At 41.1% G+C, this 18829-nt stretch overlaps 3 protein-coding genes and 1 long non-coding RNA gene across 6 annotated transcripts; 2 read left to right on the top strand and 2 right to left on the bottom strand.

The window, feature by feature from the left end:
- Positions 1–2946: 2946 nt before the first annotated feature.
- LOC124183282 (glycine-rich cell wall structural protein-like) lies at positions 2947–5763 on the top strand. Its single transcript, XM_046571585.1, has 4 exons — positions 2947–3096; positions 3518–3934; positions 4280–4922; positions 5070–5763. Exons 1-4 carry the CDS (start codon positions 3030–3032, stop codon positions 5215–5217), a joined length of 1275 nt encoding a protein of 424 aa, XP_046427541.1. The 5' UTR covers positions 2947–3029; the 3' UTR covers positions 5218–5763.
- A 2452-nt stretch (positions 5764–8215) lies between these two features.
- LOC124183284 (spidroin-2-like) lies at positions 8216–12016 on the bottom strand. The gene is made up of 3 exons (XM_046571587.1): positions 11650–12016; positions 10194–10539; positions 8216–10052 (listed from the first exon to the last, which is right to left on the bottom strand). Exons 1-3 carry the CDS (start codon positions 11687–11689, stop codon positions 9536–9538), a joined length of 903 nt encoding a protein of 300 aa, XP_046427543.1. The 5' UTR covers positions 11690–12016; the 3' UTR covers positions 8216–9535.
- A 1435-nt stretch (positions 12017–13451) lies between these two features.
- On the bottom strand, positions 13452–16262 carry LOC124183279 (keratin, type I cytoskeletal 9-like). 3 transcript variants are annotated; one of them, XM_046571583.1, is made up of 6 exons: positions 16102–16262; positions 15731–15793; positions 14531–15022; positions 14165–14374; positions 13869–14012; positions 13452–13761 (listed from the first exon to the last, which is right to left on the bottom strand). In XM_046571583.1, exons 1-6 carry the CDS (start codon positions 16169–16171, stop codon positions 13721–13723), a joined length of 1020 nt encoding a protein of 339 aa, XP_046427539.1. In that variant the 5' UTR covers positions 16172–16262; the 3' UTR covers positions 13452–13720. The 3 variants fall into 3 exon arrangements, with proteins under 3 accessions (XP_046427539.1, XP_046427538.1, XP_046427536.1); XM_046571582.1 differs by having other exon boundaries at positions 14165–14524; positions 14603–15022; XM_046571580.1 differs by having other exon boundaries at positions 14165–15022.
- On the top strand, positions 16195–17256 carry LOC124183280. The gene is made up of 3 exons (XR_006870954.1): positions 16195–16328; positions 16406–16511; positions 16707–17256. It is a non-coding gene; the product is annotated as an uncharacterized LOC124183280 (long non-coding RNA).
- Positions 17257–18829: the final 1573 nt, after the last annotated feature.

Genomic DNA, 18829 nt, shown 5'->3' with positions numbered 1-18829 from the left:
AGGTAAGCGGGTGATACAGTCTTTCGTACAGCGTAAAGTTTGTGCAATTGTTTTCTGTACGAATTTTATAATCGCATTATGTACAAGGTAAATCGATCAGCTGATTACCGATTCAGACGCCATATTGCTCAGCATGGAAGCTCATTAAACTTTGGACAATTTATATAATCATAGTTACACCTTGTAATATTATGTTCGCAATGTCACTTGTGATGTTATCAAAAATGATTGCAAGGTTACTGGTTAATTTAATCTAAAAAAAAAAGATTAAAAATACACTGCTTGCGAGGTGTTTTGTTTTTACGTTCCTGAGAAATCCTCGTTTAACGAGCACTTGCTAATTACGTTATTGAAAAAAAAACCCTGTACAATTCGTTATGTATACATGCCATGTTGGATATGCATATAATAGGCGTACAGTCATCATTCGCAGCGTACACATTAATAAATCCCCGACATATTATTACACCATGCGGATCTCCTATGATCGTGGCAAAAACGCCGCAGGCTATTTGCAATACGGATACCTATATTCATCAACGGATCGTTGAAAATTTTTGAAGTACACATAAAACTGTTATTTATTAATTTCGTTTCTCCGTTTAGATGGGGAAAAAAACTAATGACGATGATAATAATCACAGTGCCACATATGTTGGGTAGCCGGTCCGGGCCTTTTGGTACAATGATTAATTATCATCATTTATGTCGATTATTCGATAATCGGCACCAGGGGAAGTACCCGGTTAGCAGGGGAGATCCGGGCAAAGTGGCCCCCTTAACAAGGGAATAACGTTAGACCGATTTTGACATAGCAGTTTGTTTTTCTTTGATCTGAAAGTACCTTTCAAGCGTTATCCATATTAAAAAAAGAAAAAAAATATTCAATCGTACAATGGGCCCATTCTGCCCGGCTCTCCCCTGCTTAGTGTCTATAATTCGCCTTTCTACATAATCACGTATCATTTTTCTAGGTCCTTGTATAGCTATTGTACCCCTACCTCAATTTCGGCGCTTTTCAAACATTCACGCTTATACGCATTTGATCTTTGTTTAGAATGAATAATACATGTGATTAATTATCCTCCATCATTTTACCGTATACATGCATGGTTGTGTGTCTGTTTACATTTCCGCCCTTTCACAATGTTTTTGAAATTCCGGTAATTTCGATCGTGATCACGTAGCTGTGGATCTCATAATTTTGCCATAAGATCTAATTGAAAAGATTAAATCCATTTCGCATAATTCAATTATGGAACAAAAAGTAATCGATTCCAGACACGAAGATAAATTTTTTTTTCACTGTTCTTGAATGTTCGTATCCTTTTCTAAGCTCCGATGACTGCATGTAAAAAAGATTCGAAAACTTGTGTGCAACACCAATGAATGTGAAACGAATAAAACCGAATGACTCGAGGGTCACGGCTTGGTTAAGCCTTTGAGTCGAAATGCCTCGTAGACGTTCTACAATCACATTCGGGCATCTCTGTATGAGGTGGAAAACCCTGGCGGACGGTAATCCTGATTTTACATACTTATACGTACAATATAGCATGTTCATAATTGTTCGATGTATATTCCTCAATAAATAAGCTGCCTCATCGTTATCCACACCGCACGTTTCAGCCATGCACACATACAAAGGCACACATGCATTTTACACATACACATGTATGCAATATATATCTATAGACTATGTTCCGATGCTAATCGCTGTAATTGGCGTAGGTGCTCGCTGTATATCTATCTATGTATATCTGTACGTGCATGAATATGTGTACTTAAAATTTTTATACCTCCAACCTTACCTAGAAGAGATTCAGATCTACTCCTCACGCTGTTGCGCAAAAACCGTTCCTGGTAATTCCTTCACATACGCACGATATTGCTAGGAGTTGAACGTTAGTTAATTTGTTTCTTTTCCTTTCGAACAGCAATTAGCGTACCGGGATCCACCGCGATTCGTTTACAAGTGATTCGATGGTTGGTTCAAAAAATTTGAGAAACAAACAAATGAAAGATCGAAATCGCATGACTCGATTTTAATTTACTAATTCTCATGCATACACTTCCTATTTCCTTGGTAATGCCTGTTATTTATATCTGTATCGCAGAATCATCATTCCTGCGGTTTAATTATCGTTGTTTCGGGAAAATTTGTCTCCAAAAACTTATGAACAGCACAAATTTCTGTTTAGTAGTACGATTTTAATAGCCTCTTTCTATTTTCCTCTCGAATCACTCATCACTATGTACAGAAAGCTTGTTTGAATTAACGTTTGTTAAAATAAAAATATGCCCCCCAAACATTATTTTCATATTTCTGTATAATTCAGACTGTGACTTATTATAATTATTACTCAACCATATCTTTTTTACATTCGTTTAATTGCACTAAACTGCAGAAGTTGTTTTTACGACAAACTTTATATTTGTACTAAAAATTAAATAGTTGAATTCGCAGCGTGAATGCGGTTTTCACGGAAATCTCTGCGTGTGAGTGTTGCAGTAAATGAATTCGCTGGCATAAAAACGATTGATATTGTATAATTGATGTTAGTAGCGCTCATATTCCTCTTGACCCGACAGATTTACAATCACTTTAACCCAGACCTTGTGCAGATCAATCGGTTAACGCGTCGCTTATTTATCGCCTATCGTTTCGATCTTTTGTCCGTTTCTTTTTTCTCAACGCGAACCAATCACTCTTCCCCGAATATTATGGAGGGGGGAAGAGGCCCAAAGACAATGTCTGTTTGGAAAAAAATAAAGAAATTACTCAGAGACAACCGGCATCAGCTGTTGTCGAAGAAAAGGTTGGAATTGGCAGCCTTGATCCTCGTTGTTAGCCGGGGTCCCGCATGAAGAAGTCACAACACCGTGCGCATCCTGATCAGCAATGGCGAGAGAGAGAGAGTGAGAGAGAGAGAGAGAGAGAGAGAGAGAGAGAGAGAGAGGAAAGGGAGAAGGAAGCGAGGATCTCGTTATAAATACACCGATCCGAGGCGTGATGCTCACAGTCAGTCATGCAACGGCATCAAGCAAAACTCATCGGCCTTTTGGCCATACTCGCGGTTAGCGTTCAGGCTGAAGGTAAATATTCTGAACTTCGATATCGAAGAATTGAGAAACTTGAACTTGTATTTAAATTTTGTTTTATCGGTACGAGTGACGGTGCTTTACCAACCTTTACGGTAATCGAATTTCAACGGACTTTCCCGCCACTGTATTCAAATTTGAATTCTGTTCGACTGACGGACGCTACGGTTTAATTTTCTACTTCACTTTTGTGCAGTTATAAAATTTTTGTTACGTAAAACTTGACGCAATTTATTAAATTCTATCGGTGGGACTCAAGGATTTGAATCGCACGCGTTTACAATTGACCGTTTCGTTTGACCGAACTCTTTGTGCATTTGTACCGATATACGAACGCTCTTATTCAAAAATACGTATTGAGGAATTCTCGTGATTCTCTCACACACGAAGATCATGATTTTGAAAAATGTTCCAGATCACCATAGAGCGCGTCGCGGCGGAGGCGGAGCAGGATTCGGCGGCGCTGGCGCGTTCAGCAGTGCGAGCTCATCCGCATCCTCATTCAGCGGAGGCGGAAATGCTAAATCGAGCTCAACTTCCTACGCAAGCGGTGGCGGTTCGGCAGGTGCGACCGCATCAGCTGGAAGCACGAACACCGGAGGCGGTTCCATCTCTGACATCGGTCAGGCCGGAGGCTTGGGAAAGGGTTTCGAATACTCCAATGGTGGAAATCTAGGAGCCGGAGGTGGATATCAAGGAAGCGGCGGCGGTCACTTAGGAGGTGGCGGCGGATATCAAGGAGGTGGCGGCGGATATCAAGGAGGTGGCAGCGGTGGATTCGGCGGCGGCAATTTCGGTGGCGGATACAGCGGCGCTGCCGCCAACGCCGGAGGTACGAAATAATTTGAATAAACATTTTCCGTCGGGTGGAGTTTGAATCAGGCTAAACAACGGACTGTTTTGTACACACTTGTTTCAGCGACCAAATTTAAACTTTGCGGATACGTAAAAACTATGCAATGAAAACCGAAGTATACGTAACAGAATCTCTAGCTTCACCTGCATGGAAATATTTGAATAACGTAATCGAGAAATGTGTGTAGTTTCAAGATAAAATCAAATCATGGATCAAGTTTAATTCGAACTCTGAAACTCACTGATTAAATCCGATAAAAATCCTCAAAATCTCGCATATTCAACCAAACAAATCCTGTTTTTTCCTTTTTCCTCCGAATAGCTGCCGGGGCCGGTTACGGAGGCGGAAACCATGGCTTAGGCCAGAGTGGAAGTTACGGACAGTCCCAGGGCGGTGCATTCGGCCAAAGCCAAGGAGGTGTCGGAGGCATCAGGGGCAACGGTGGCAATCAGGGTTACGGCGGCGGTTATAACCAAGGTGCTCACCAAGGCTATGGCGGTGGCGGCGGCGGTTACGGCCAACCCGGCTTCGGGAGCGGCGGAGGTGCTAGTGCGGGTGCGAATTCTGGTGCGATCGCCGGAGGCTTGGGAAGCGGTGGCTCTGGGATTTACGGCGGGAACAAAGGACTCCAGCAGGGCTATCCAAGTGGTGGCAACGGCCAATTTGGCTCCGGAGGTTGGGGAGGCAATGGAGGCTGGGGGGGCAGTGGAGGCGGCAGCGCGAGTGCGAATGCCCTTGCGAGTGCCACTGCAAATGCCGGTGCGAATGGTGGAAGCCTTGGCAACGGAGGTTACGGGGGTTACCCCGGCGGCGGAGGCGGCATCCACGGCGGCTACGGCGGCGTTCCCGGAGGTTTGGCGAACCCGGCTGGAAGTTACGGCGGCGGAATCGGAGGTGGCTCGGCGCAAGCAGAGGCGGACGCGAAGGCGGGGTCGAATTTTGGTGGACCTGACCATGGTTTTGGGTGAGTTGATTTTGAGTGACGTGGAGAGACGGGATCGGCCTTACGTGTTTGTTTATTTATTTATCGATCCTCCACACCTGAAAACCCTCGTTTTCGTTTTTCATAATTCTATTTTATTTTTTTCTCCCATTCTTATCCATTAAACAGCATCTTTTCACGTATCGGTGATGCCGACGAGGGTATAAGCAAGTCCGGCACCGTCGATGGCGCCAAAGGTGTCTTCAGCTCCAGCCAAGTTGAGATTAACGACAAGGGCAAAGGAACGTACAAGGTTAACGCTGGGAAGTTTCGTTAAACGAAAAAGTGAACCACAATACTAAGAATCCCGAGACGAAATAACTGTTTCTTAGTTTGTTGTTATTATTATTATTAATACCATTGTCATTATACAGTATAATTTCGATAGTGATAGAATGGAAATCAATGGACATCGACAACTATAAAAATAATAACTGTAATAATGATGAACTGTATTGAACCACGATGTGCAATTACTTGGAAGAGAAGAAAAAAATGTAAAACATAATTTATAATTGTTGTATTTGTCCTCGTTATGCAATCGCGGGTGTTGCACGAAAGCAAGTTATTCCGTTTATTCTATTTCTTTTTTTTTTTTATAAAAAAATTTCAATTGCTTATTGCTGTCAAATTTATGTACACCGTAAATCGCGGACGTTGACCAGATAAGTATAAATGCATAACAGTGATATACATAAACCCTATGTATACAGATAATGTTATGCTCTATTGTAACGCTCGAATATAATCTACAGTAGTGCTGCGATGTGATAAAACTTGAATCCAATTCGTAAAATAAACGAAAAGATTTTTTTTATGTAAACGTCTCGCGTTGTCCTGTACATAATATAATATACAGTGTAGTATGTGAATAAATAAATTATTTACATACACGTTTTTGTTGTTTTGCGCGTGTAATAAAGTTATCATTTGTAAAAATTGTTCATCGTTGTTAATCGTCAGAATTAGGAAATAATTTAGAGAAACTAGAGGCAATACCATCAACATAAATATATCAATAAACATTATGCAGAGATATAAATTGTGAAAAAAAAGAATCAACCGGATTGAACAATTTCTCGGCAGACATGAATATAAAGATGTATAATGTACATTTTATCCCACGTTAATTGGACAAGTAAGTTTGATGGTACACAATTTTCATTAGCACATAACATACCATTATGCCTTTGTAAAATCAAGGCTATGGCTTAATAATATGCAGCAAATTGCGCGTAAGGTCGTCCAGCTATGAGAAAAAAATTATGACGTCCCACGCGTTTTCTGTGCCCGTTATTTTCGTACCGGATCGCAAAGCTCGATTTTGTTTTTATTCACTTGTTTGGATTCTAAATTTTACACGCAGCATATTTATTATTATCACTATGATCAGAGTACTTTGGTAATATGTGAAAATATAAATTAAGGATATCAATAATTTGTGAACAGCACGTGATTTAATAATCGATTAGATAACTTCTGAATGTGATTTTGAAGAGTATTCCCCAATTTTCAAGAAAAAAATTGCATCTTTAATCAAGCATTTTCAATGCACATCAAATCTAGAGGTAAAAAACGTTGGTACGAATAAAGATGTGCTTGGTCACAAAATATTACCGTGCTAGCAGACTGAATATACTGGAAAAGGCTAACCGGGAATTATTTTTACGCTTCTGATCATGAAATGAGAAGAAAAGGAAGAAAAAAAATTCGAATAAACGAGCTGTGGGTATTTTTTATGACGACGGAACGAACAATGCGAATTAATACGTGTACCGCGTTGAATAAATTCGCGGTATAAGGTACGCATAGAGTGTCGGATACAGTTTGTGAACGGTTCGGTGCCCGTGTACAAAAAATGGTCTAAATTCGTTTCCCGCGAACCTTGAGAGTGAGCTGCTGATCCAGAAAGAGAAACCAGAATGTCGGGTTGGGTGTTGAAACAGCTAGCGAATCGTCATTTAATTGTCTATTTTGGCGCATCGTATTACATGATGCGAGCATAGGAAGTGACATTCGCAAATTCGCGTAACGATGCCAATTGTCCAAAGAAACTTCGGAGGCCGGGGCCCCGAGTTTTCGCCTACGGACTTGCTCACAATTCCAACCAAGGCTGCGTTCGGTAAGTATTCCCTAATTATATGCACCCAAGCTTTAATGATACTTTCATGCCACAGTAGAAGGAAAAAATGAAAAACTAATCGTAACTGTCGTTAGGCCTGGCTGAATTGAATATGCAAATTTTCTCAAAACTCGGTATAATTATCATTTCATACGTATTTTTATCACGTTTCCCATCTTCCAAAAACTTGCACAATTCCCAGCGACTCGTAATATCCGTAATACCGGTGATGGTATCAAATAGTCATACTTGGGTTATACATTATATCATTAAACAGTCATCAGTTTTTACCATACAATCGGTATTTTCTTCGCATAAAGTTTAAACCGATTCAAGAAAGTTTGCGAGAATGAAGATTCGTAATTTCGTTTCGGAATTTGCCGAATGAATTTTATTAAAAGAAGAAGAGTAAGAAATTTATTTTGATGCGAATAGGTGTGCATATTACATGCGTACAACGTTTATTCCCGCCCAGTGATCCTTGACCACGTATAACCGAGTACGGCACACAAGAAGTCCAGACACATGTACCGATATAATTATAGCCACGATCGGTACACGAGTGTAGTCGGTCATCGATGACGCAATCAAATGTTTTCGTAACCGACTGGCCATGAGTTTACGTGCTTTCCAAGAAGCAAGAAGATGACGCGTCCCGCCTTGTTGGAATCCTTGTGAGCGTGCGTACGAATATAATTTTATAACAACACGCAATTTCGGTATAAATATTGCGAGCGTTGTTTAACAGCGAGATAAAAATTGATATTTTCGATGAGTAAAGCATCGATTTTTATTACGGCTAGACACGAGCGAGAAAAAGCGGAACGACGGACCGGATTTACGAAAAAGTCAACATGGCCGCCGTTTGAGACGCGCTTCGAACTTTATTTCGACTGTACGAATAGTCAGAGCGATTATCAATCGTTCAGTGATGTTTCGTTCCAATGAAACTAACAGCAAGCATGTTTGGGTCGACTTTTCACCTCTTAATGAAAACCTCAAGACCGAGAACTGGACTTACGAAATTAACTCGCAGGTTAGTGTACACATTAGTACTTGCTCAATACTATTTGTAATGTAATTGTACAGAAACGAGTGACGAGGAAAGGAGTGCAGGGTAAAAGTAAAGACATGTAATTTGTTAACACTGAAATACGTATTAAAATATAAACATTTATTGAAACCAAAAAAGAGGTTGTATAAATTATCGTGTATGCTGGTTAATAAATAGTACCTGCGATATGGCATAATGCCACTGTTTATACCGCTTGTGGTAATTTATAAGGCATTACATCCGCGTACCAATTGAGGAGACGACAGGTAGATACTTTCAAAAGATTGACTCGATGAATTTGTAGCCTGGGGGCTCGGCATATACCCGTACAAAATTATCCAATCGGGTATTTCCCGGCTGTTCAGTGTTTGTGGTCTTCCTTAACACGGTACAGACGTATAATATATATTCAAATTGACATTTACATGCAAGTTACACATGAACACATATATGCGCATATTACAGCAATATCATCGTTGCTCGAGGCGATTCGTTCCGCGATCGTGGCGAAGTTGTATTTTATACATTGCCGATGATCTTTCCGAAGAGTAATAAATATGTAATGAATAGAGCAATCAAGTGGGAGATATTATGAATGGAGCTTCCTTCGAAAAAAATTGATTGGATAAAAATGAACAAAGACTGTAACTACCCGGATAATTCAGCGACGAGATTTTTCGTTTGTGGATGCAAAAGTCAAAGTTTTAACTACCTCGACTCGACCGGTCTAATAATTGGCTAAAGGAACTGAAGAGAGGCGTGATACATTATGTTAGTAGAGACAAAATCGCGGTAATTATGAAGCGGACCCACTCAGTTATTTTAAACTACTAATCATTACATTCTTTTTTAGTTTTTAACCACGTGCTTTAAGATACCGTAATATCAGACTATTTATATAAGATCTTAAATCATGGTGGAAGCGGCAATTTTCAAAGGTTTACATTCCCCTCTGACACGGTACTCAAGAAAAAATTACAAGCCGAGTTATGAGTTTTTTCCTTTGTTCTCAATTCACTACTTTTTCATTGTTCACGCAGGCGTTCAATCAATTTCAATGAGCCTTAGATCGTCGATTTCTGACCAAAGAATCCCAAGATATCGCAGTTTAAGATCTCCAGCCGTTAGCGCGAGTATTAGCGGTACTCGCGCTAGTGCCAAACTCCAAGGTGCAATATCTCGAGATAGGATTGTCTAAATCCACCGATCCAAAGCTTGTTAATTTTGTCTTAAAATACGCCAAGGTGTGGAGAATGAAGCAATGACGTAGCACGTATTTGTTTACGATTTGAAGAACTACTTTTTTTTTACGTGTTTCACTATGATAAAAACTGCGATTACGATTCGTTTTAATTAGAGCTCACGTAAAAATCTCCCACCGATTAAGAGGCTCCCCAAAATTATTCAGTCTTTTTTTGTCTATTCCTCATCGCTGCTAGCGCTGAAACTGTCGCTGCCCGAGCTGCTTGCATCTTCGCCAACCCTGGTTTGGGTGAACCACGGCTGACGGGGTACGTTTTGGAACCCTTGATTGAACCCGGACGAAGTGGCAACGCTGTTGGCGCTGCTCGACGAACCACCGCTGCCACCGATTCCCGCGGATGCTGCTGCAGCTGCTGCGCTTGCGCTGGCGACTGGAATGCCCCCTACAAAGCTCGTTGATGCTGCACTGGCGGCGCTGGCAGCGCTCGAGCCCCCAGCGCCGTTTGACTGGCTACCGGAAGTCGAACCTGCGATCGAATTGTACGGGTAACCTTTGCCGTCGAATCCGCTCAACTGAGACTGCGCGTTACTTTGACTCTGCGCCAATCCGCCTTGGGCCTGTGAATTGGTCTGAGAATTCGCGAAGCCGCCGTTTCCGCTGCTCTGCGCAGCCGCCTGACTCTGAGCGTTCGAATTGGACAACCCATTCGAGTTCCAACCCTGCTGCGCGAACCTGCAACACAAGGAGATAATTCAACTAACGGTTTGCGATCAGTTTTTTTGACAGTCGACTTTTTTCAAAACTTTCCACCTAAGCTCCACCTTCAGTATTCCGAGAGTAGGAGCTTACGGAACGTTCAACGTTCAAACTCACCCGAGTCCCGCTTGCTGATAGTTTCCGCCGAATCCCTGCGCGTTCGCCTGGCTGATGGCGTTTGCTGATCCACCCTGATCACGGCCAGGACCGAATGAAGGCGGCGGATTATTTCCGGGGTAAAATCCTCCTTGGCTCGGACCAGCGAATTGCGGTGGTGCATTTCCGGGTTGAAATTGACCCGGTCCGCCGGGTCTACCGGGTCCACCATCCCGATTGTTCTGGGCATCAGCGTTACTCTGGCTCTGGGCCCAAGCGTTTCCCTGACCGTTGAAACTGGCTTCGCTATGACTCGCTGCGTGCGCTGACAACTGGTCAGGAAAATAGAAACCAGACTCCGATCGAGCTGTGGGAAATTAATTTTTTTGTAGCTTTCAATCATAACACATACCGCACAAAACCAAAATTACGTTCAAATGACGTTTATGATCCGTCGTTTGACGTCTGAAGACTAAAAATTGCTACAGACGTCTTTTCCAGTTAAATAAACGGGTCATACGAAATCTACACGTGGACTTTCAATTTTGCACAGTCTAGAAATTGGCATAACCAATTCAAGTTTCTTGCTATACGGGACCGAATGCAGGAGCGTGCTTAATTTTAAGGAATATGGTACCGAGAACTGGGCTATCAGTGGGCTGTTTCAGGTTAATTGCGTGAATACGAAAGTACAGATAACTTAGTAAAAGGCTCTAGTTTCTGCTTTAGCTTCTGATTTAGCTTTTATGGAATATGATGGAGTGAACGACCGACGTGCCTCTCGATAGTTTCTACACATGTCCATCACCAGGATTAGAGATGCTCGATAATGCGTTGTGGCTATTTGCCCACTTGGGAGTGAAAATAAGAAGCAGAAAAAACTTGACGCGAAGCGAAGAGCCTCGTTGAAATATTCAGTGTTGACGGGTAGAAAAAGTAAAATAATCTTAAAAAGAAGGTACGAAAAATAGGGATAGAAAAAGTTCCGTTCATCTTAACCCACCAAAAGTCGTCGTCTCGACGATTACACGACCAGGTTCTACTTAAAAATTCAGTTTCCTTACAGTGCTGCAGTGGCATTTTTTAATTTTTTAATTTTTTTTTTATTTTATCACTTATACATACAGGCAGGAATAGTTGAGTTTAGTGCTTAACGCGATGAGACTCTTAATAAGCAGATATCAATGTACATGCGTGGTCGGTGATTGCGCAATATGTTCTTCGTATTTTTTACTATTTTGTATTTGTTAGTGTTGCTTATTTCCATTGGTTTCAACAAATAGCCACTTAACAGTAATTTATGAGTATACTAAGCAGTGAGTGTGAGATTCTATACACCGATGGGTATTCGTTGATCAAATAAACATAAATATTTTTCGCATCGCATTAAATTTGTTACTTTTGAAGCTTAAGCGCAGTAATAAGAAGACGAAGAAGAAGAAGAAGAAGATAAAGAAATGGTGATCTCTGGTCTTACCTGATATAAAGAATATCGCCAAGGCCAAGATTATCTTCATTTTGTTCGTACGTGTGTTTCTTCTTCACTTAGTAAGGCCGTGTAAAAAATATTTCCTCTCAACAACGACAAATTATTTTTGTTTCCTCGCAGTCTGTCTTGGAGAAAACACGTTTAGACTATTTTTTTTTTTTTTGTTTGTTTTTTTTTTTTGAAATGTCACGTGCGTATAATTACTCTTAGACTAATTGTCTCGAGTGGATTGTGCCAAGTGGACGGCTGTCATGTGACTGAAGCATCATCGGTGTCCGTCTCCAGTTTTATACCCGATTTCTGTGTCGTCTCTCTATTTCCAAACGTGTGTACAGTGTACATACCTGTGTATATGCGTGGACATAACGCGGAGGAAATAATATTCCGTTGGTGCAGACGGTTCACGGACGAAATTTCGACGGTTGACCGCGCCGTGTTTTGACCCTATGGAAAGCGTTCGTCTGTACGCTGGAGGACATTCCCAACCATACGAAAATAGAATAAACTTTCCGAAGAATATAAAAAGGAAGAATAAGAAGCGTTGGGAATAAAAATAGTTGAGAGTTTGTGGTAAATTGCTTGGCGTGGTAAGGTGGAATTATGAATATGCATGAGGTTCGTGAAATTTACCCGACTGCAGGCAGACAAACCGTAGCTTCCGTGAGTGTGAAAGGCCCGAGTTGGTTTTTCTTGTCCGTGCATAAACTTGACTGTGAACGAGTTCATTGGCGAGGTCGCATTATAGCATCACGGTAAAACCTGTGCGTAATCAATTCAACCACCGTGCAACTGGTAATTATATCGTCACGAAGGACGAGGCCGCTGCGAGTTAGTGGAGTTTAAGAATTTAAGTACTTTTTGAATCATTTTTATCGCCGAAAATTAGCAAGTCGCAGCTACTTCGACTTTGAAAAATAGCCGCATAGTCGCATATAGTGGGTACTGAAAACGGCCTTGCGCGGTTCACGAGTGAAATACAAACTTGAAGTTTAACAATTTTGATTCTTATACTCCGGAAGAAGAATATTGAAAATGAAATCGAAAAAAGTAACAGTCGTGATCCGATACTAAATGAGTAGAATGCGAGAAGACAAATCAAATCGAGTATAGTTTTACAACTTCATGATCACACCTAAATTCAGGTGAGAATTTTTCGAACAGAAATTTCTTCTAGAATGTGAAATTACTGTCTTTACTTTAATTAATTTGTACATGAAAAAATAAACGAATTGATGTAGTTTCATTTTTCAAACTGACGTTAAAACGCGCCCCAGTCATTCCCAGCCTCATTACGTATTCTGTTGGACATTCCCAGTGGCACTGGTGAACACAGTGACAGAAGTGAATTTCAGGCGGAATACTATTTTTTTCCGCATTAGATTAAGCGGATAGACAATGCTAATTAAAAATGTCGGGAATGATTAGCGCGCGGATAATAGCAAGTCGAGAGGCAAGTGACCCTCGGTATTGTACCTCTAGCGTTGAATTTATGCCATCATCATCATCATCATCATATACGCTGTGCAAATCAAATCGGTATATTATTTATTCGTTAGCCAGTGTCTTGTATGCCGGGAAAGATTTTTAATGAAAACAAAACTTAAGGAGATGTAATTTTCATTCTTTCTTTTATTATAGCCTACGGTTGCAGATTGCGGTGAATAGATCGCCGCATTTACATAATGCCTGTTCGTACAACATTATATGTTATATGAACGTGATTGATGATAGATCAATGAAAAAGGAATAAATTAATTCTACGGGTAATAGAACAATAAATAAGTCAGGAATACATTTTTGATTTTTATTTTTTCAAACATCTTTATTTATCACAATCGATTTCGAATTGACTTATATAAAATTCAAGGATAAACATTCGTCGTAATCGTAATAATTGTTATTCGCTAGCTATCTTATCGTGTAATGTATAGACATTCAGAGTGGAATACAGTAATTGCTTCTGATTTTTTTGCCCATAAATTATCTGCACGTATCCAAGTTCCAGATCTTTTTCTTGTAGGACTTGTTGCAATCACCGATCGCGCGCATCATCTCTGTTTTAACGCCCCTTGACTCCAATCATCTTTCCTCCAGAACGGCCTAGAAAATAGAAGAATAAAATATAAATTATACAAAAAGTAAAAAATCATTTAACCATCATCGGCTTATTTGCGGATCCAAGTTAGAGATCATCATGGTCTACTAACTGCTTGCACTGCTGCTTGCGGAGGCTAAAGATCCGCTCTCGCCCCCGGAAGACCAGGCCATGCTATCGGCCGTGCTTTTGCTTCCGCCGAAGCTGGAACTTCCGCTTGTGGCTTCGCTGTAGCTGCCAGATTGGCTTCCACTTCCTGCGTCACAAAAATTCTCAATTACCGTAAACGACATCGATGTAAACGCTTGAAATTTAATCGCCCGGGCATCAAACTCGATCGCCTTTAGTTTTTAACATATAAATGATCAATTTCTGAACTGTGAAAACGCGCATCAACTTGACACTGACCTCCTGCATGGGCGCCGGCCGAAGCGCCGGCATTCGCCGAACTTGCATCTCCGTGGGAACCACCGAAATTCGAGCCCAAGACTTGGCCGTTTGATCCAGCCGAGGAACTGGCCTCAGAACCACTGATGGCATCGGAACCTTGACCGTGACCTTGAGCGCCCCCTCCGAACCCAGCGCCACCTCCTGTCAGCAGACTTCCCGAATGTTGGCCTCCGCTGATTCCCGCCCCATGAGCCGAACTTAGTCCGCTACCGGAAGATTCATGGCCAAATCCTTCAGCATTTTGACTCCCGCCGATTCCCGCCCCATGAGCCGAACTTAGTCCGCTACTGGAAGATCCATGGCCGAATGCTTCGCCGTTTTGGCCCCCGCCGATTCCCGCCCCATGAGCCGAACTTAGTCCGCTACCGGAAGATCCATGGACGAATCCTTCGCCATTTTGGCCTCCGCTGATTCCCACCCCTTGAGCCAGACTTCCGAAGCCACCGGAAGATTCTTCGCCGAACACTCCGGGTCCTCCATGGGCCGCGAGTCCTGCTCCATGTTGATGTTCGCGCTCGTGGTGATGGGCGTGCTGATCGCCCTGTCCTGGGCCATGTGGAAAGCCTGGGACATGCTGATTGTCGAATGTCAGCCCTTCGCCGATTCCCGCAGGTCCAGCATTGTCGCGAATGTTGCCGTGATGCCCGTGGCTTCCGGCTTCAGCAATGGCGGAAGCGCTGGCTTCACTCTGGCCGCCAGCCAGACCGATTCCTGCAGCCTTCGCGTTCGCATCTGCGTTAGCGTTTGCTTCGCTTCCGCCGGGGCCGCCGCTTATACTTCCAGCACCTGCATTAGCGTTTGCGCTTGATTCTCCGTCTGTTTTAGGTGGGAGAAAAAATCAAACGTTACATTAGACTGGACGAGTTCCCGGAGAATTAAAAAAACTCGCTGGAGCTTCTTTGGTTGTAATAAAGAAGAAAAAAAAAAACACAGGAAGCTTCTTGCAGAACAGATCGTTTTCAGAATTTTTTTCACTACTTCAAGTCTAATAATCTCTCGAATAAGTTCACTCGGTTCAAATTTTTTTACTAGAAATATCCCGGATTGATAGTAATAAACCTTTGATTGTGAGGTTGAAAAACCGAAAAGCCTCGAATGTTTTCGAATCTATGGAACTAGGCCGTAATTAATCGACCTATGCATTTTGATACTGTTTTTTTTTTTTCTTTTCACAAAATCAAAACCGTCCGCACGTCAGAGTAAACGCGTAAGGAGAATATGGAAATTAAAAACCGCGATTCTGCGAATCAGGAACGATTGTCAAAAACGATCGATTCTCACAATATTCAACGATCCCGCGATTATTCGGTGGAGAATTCCCAGAGTAAAATAGCGTCTGGAGAAGTGGTACTAGCAGGGTTTGCGAGAGTCGGACCATCCTTTCGCACCGTTAACACTTTTGCTAATGAAACAGATCAGGCTAAGCGCAGGAAAGAATATCAGGAACAACGTTTCAATTTTCACCGCATTTTTTTATTTTTGTTACGTTAGTCGATCTTTTTTCGCTTTTTATTTTTAACTTACGCTCCGCGTCGACTCCATGATGGTGTCCTTGTCTGTGGGGTCCTCCCTTCACTCCGTAGCCACCTGGAACAGCGACGCAAAAAATAAAAAAACAGAATAAAACAGAATGAGTGAAAACTGAAAAAGAAAGAAAAGATCGGGACGAACAATCGAGCGTCAAATTCGCAAATTCTCGTTTACGTAGCAAGCTTGAACGAATCGCTGCTATTATTTTATTATGCTACATCCGATTCTATTCATTCGACGGTGAACCGGAAGCTCTCGTTTTTGTACCAGGCGGATAGATAATGAGCAATTTTTAGAGCGGAATATTTTGAATACCTGGGTTTTATTTTTGTTTTCTTTGATTTCAAGGTTTATTTTTGACGTACCTGGTCGAGCGCAAACTGTGGCCAGGAGGAGGGTTAATCCTAGAGCCGCTCTGCCGTCGAGGATCATCATCGTGTCGTAATTGAGTTTTATGTCTCTAGGTGTCTGGCGCTGTCCGTTGCTGATCTTATTCGTAACTCTGCGACGCTATGCCAATACGATCTTGACCGATGGCTTATATACCGATCTTGGCCAACTTCTCCCACCAGTGAAAGGATGATGCACAAAGGTGGATCGGCATACGGATTTATGCCGAAGATCGATGATCCAATCGTACTTGAATTATATCTACTGCTAAATTTGCAGATCGCTGTCGGGAAAGTCCAAGAAGACGAATGATAAGAGGATGGTCGAAGAAGCTGAAGTAAGAAAAGACGAGGGAAGAAGAATGTCTCCTTTTTCATGAGGATCGGTATGCATTACGTGTTATATTTCCCCTTTCCTTAGTTTTCCTTGTACCCAAACTAATTTTTGTCAAGATTGTCGTTTGATCGGTTGTAATGCCGCTGCAATTGCACGTGTGCTGCAGGAATTCATGTTTTTCTCGATTTAGACTGCAAAAGTACGGTTTGCAAAATCTTTTTAATCTAATCTGTAAAAACAACAGAATAGTAAAATGGAAGAACGGTGTTAAAACCATCGCGAATCTTGCTATGGGCTTCAACCTTGTCTGGACAAAGATGGCTGCGCACCGAGTAAACAGCTGATCGTTTCGGCGGAATTACGAGAATATCAAGGCCCGTAAAAATGCAAGCTGTCAGAATTTTATTGATTCACATTAATTTCGTACAGAGTAAAAAATTTATGAGAAAAACAAATATTAATGGTTAAGTATGAACCATTCATGTTTCTCGGATTCGGACAGTGAAATTGACATTCAAGATAACGATTCAAATATGTACAGATAATAACATATCCTTTGCTCAGTCTTACTAGTAATATAGATCAAATCGATTCACAGTTACAAACCTTTGTGCATGAGTTGAACAACAAGCTCGACGAGAGACCGAGATTATGATACTCAAGGCGACTGGCTGTATCTCAGATATCTGACATCTCCTTTGTACGCAAATCTGTATGCGAAGACGAATAAATACATGAGTTATGATAGCTGTATGTAAAACGTACATTCTCGTTAGTCAGCCTACTGCATAAAACTGCTGTATTATTAATTACGATAATTAATGCAGCAGGTACATAACCGTTAGAATTATTTACCAAGTATGTAGCATTAACGTATATTCTTATATCTTTGCTACATCGTAATTCCTGTCTACTAGATTTACCCCGAGGCTGTTGAATTCTTATTAACAATTACAAGAATCGCGTCTCTTGTGTAAGTTGCAATTACCGTACACCCGCAAAAAAGTATTCACAACCTAACGTTTACTTGATATAATATTTTAATTATCGTTATAATTATTATCACCAATATGGACTCACGATTTTTAGATTGAAAAAAGTATTCTTATAAGACAACGGTCCGATTTTCGAGGTCAAGAATATAATAACATTTCTGACTAAACGTCTGATTGATGCCAATCGATCATTATCGTTAAATTTGCTTTAACTGTGATTAATGCTTTGCGTTACATTGTGTTCAAGATTTTTTTCTTATACTTACAATTAAATAAACGTATAAAAATGAACGAGGTTATAAGAATAGTTCCTATATACGATTACGTATTAATTTATCGCTATTGTTCGCTGAAATATGGCATAAGAGAAGAAGTAATATAAATCGGCGATAATTCATGCCACGTGTTTACGGTGTACGTAATTAGGCTTGCGTTTTCGAACTGCAATTATCGCATATTATATTTACATGACAACTGAGTCACCGCAGAAAGTATTTATAGAATATAAGTACCCATCTATCGCAAGAATGACTTTCGATAGATTTTCCTTGACTAAGCGAAATTTCGAATAATATTTTGGCGATGTGTCAATTGCGCTAATAAACGTCGATAACAGTTTCATGGTTAAGAGTTCTTGTTAATACAGAAATTATATCTTGTCCGCATAGATATTAAAGAGATTCCAAGAATCATTTCAACCAAGTTGCCATCGTCTAAAAATCTCCGAACGCTGTTTTACCGAGAAGAGAAACAAGATTTAAGAGTTATCACAATAAGAAGAACGTAGATAAATACAAGGTCCAAGGTGTTCCAAGTATCGTGCGTAAATATACGGTAAATTTGCTTGTCGATAAGATGTTCGGCAATCAACTCGTTATTTATTGTTGCCGGTAATGAAAAACACCCACAAAGCTTCAATGTCGGAAATCCAAACGATTCTAGGTAAGTTGGAACGAACGAGCAACAAATCCTTTGCACGGCAAAATGTTACAGCTGATAATCAACTTCTACAATGGAAGCATGTGCAAAAAATGGTAGACTGAAAAATAATATGAGTGATTGATACTCGAGTAGATAATAGAAAAAAGAAAGAAAGAAAAAAAGGAATAGAATAATTCTTGGCATAGCAGCCACGGCGCTGCTACGCAGGAGTCCGAACTCGCGATTAATGTTGAATAGTTTTAGGGGTCATTGCCACCTGAGATGAGGACTCTTGATACAATGACCCGTTAACTGGCTGAGCGAGTGTGAGATAGTAAACGAATATCTGTGTGTGATTCACGAGTGAACGGGCAATATTTACCGATGAAAATACCGAGCGACGGGTAGATCAGAAAATGTATTGCATGTCTAACGTAGTTTAATCAAACGA

This window comes from Neodiprion fabricii, chromosome 5, assembly GCF_021155785.1.
Source record: "Neodiprion fabricii isolate iyNeoFabr1 chromosome 5, iyNeoFabr1.1, whole genome shotgun sequence".
Classification (NCBI taxonomy): domain Eukaryota; kingdom Metazoa; phylum Arthropoda; class Insecta; order Hymenoptera; family Diprionidae; genus Neodiprion; species Neodiprion fabricii.
The sequence above is the reverse complement of the archived record's forward strand: the minus strand, read 5'-3'. Positions and strand labels throughout refer to the sequence as shown.

Coding starts and splice junctions, on each gene's coding strand:
- LOC124183282 (XM_046571585.1), top strand. CDS start 3,030: ATGCAACGGCATCAAGCAAAACTCATCGGCCTTTTGGCCATACTCGCG. Junction 3,097..3,517: donor GGTTAGCGTTCAGGCTGAAG/GTAAATATTCTG, acceptor AAAATGTTCCAG/ATCACCATAGAGCGCGTCGC. Junction 4,923..5,069: donor GGACCTGACCATGGTTTTGG/GTGAGTTGATTT, acceptor TCCATTAAACAG/CATCTTTTCACGTATCGGTG.
- LOC124183284 (XM_046571587.1), bottom strand. CDS start 11,689: ATGAAGATAATCTTGGCCTTGGCGATATTCTTTATATCAG. Junction 10,540..11,649: donor GGCGATATTCTTTATATCAG/GTAAGACCAGAG, acceptor AATTTCCCACAG/CTCGATCGGAGTCTGGTTTC. Junction 10,053..10,193: donor TATCAGCAAGCGGGACTCGG/GTGAGTTTGAAC, acceptor CTTGTGTTGCAG/GTTCGCGCAGCAGGGTTGGA.
- LOC124183279 (XM_046571580.1), bottom strand. CDS start 16,171: ATGATGATCCTCGACGGCAGAGCGGCTCTAGGATTAACCCTCCTCCTG. Junction 15,023..15,730: donor TCATGGAGTCGACGCGGAGC/GTAAGTTAAAAA, acceptor CACCTAAAACAG/ACGGAGAATCAAGCGCAAAC. Junction 14,013..14,164: donor GGCCGGCGCCCATGCAGGAG/GTCAGTGTCAAG, acceptor TTTGTGACGCAG/GAAGTGGAAGCCAATCTGGC.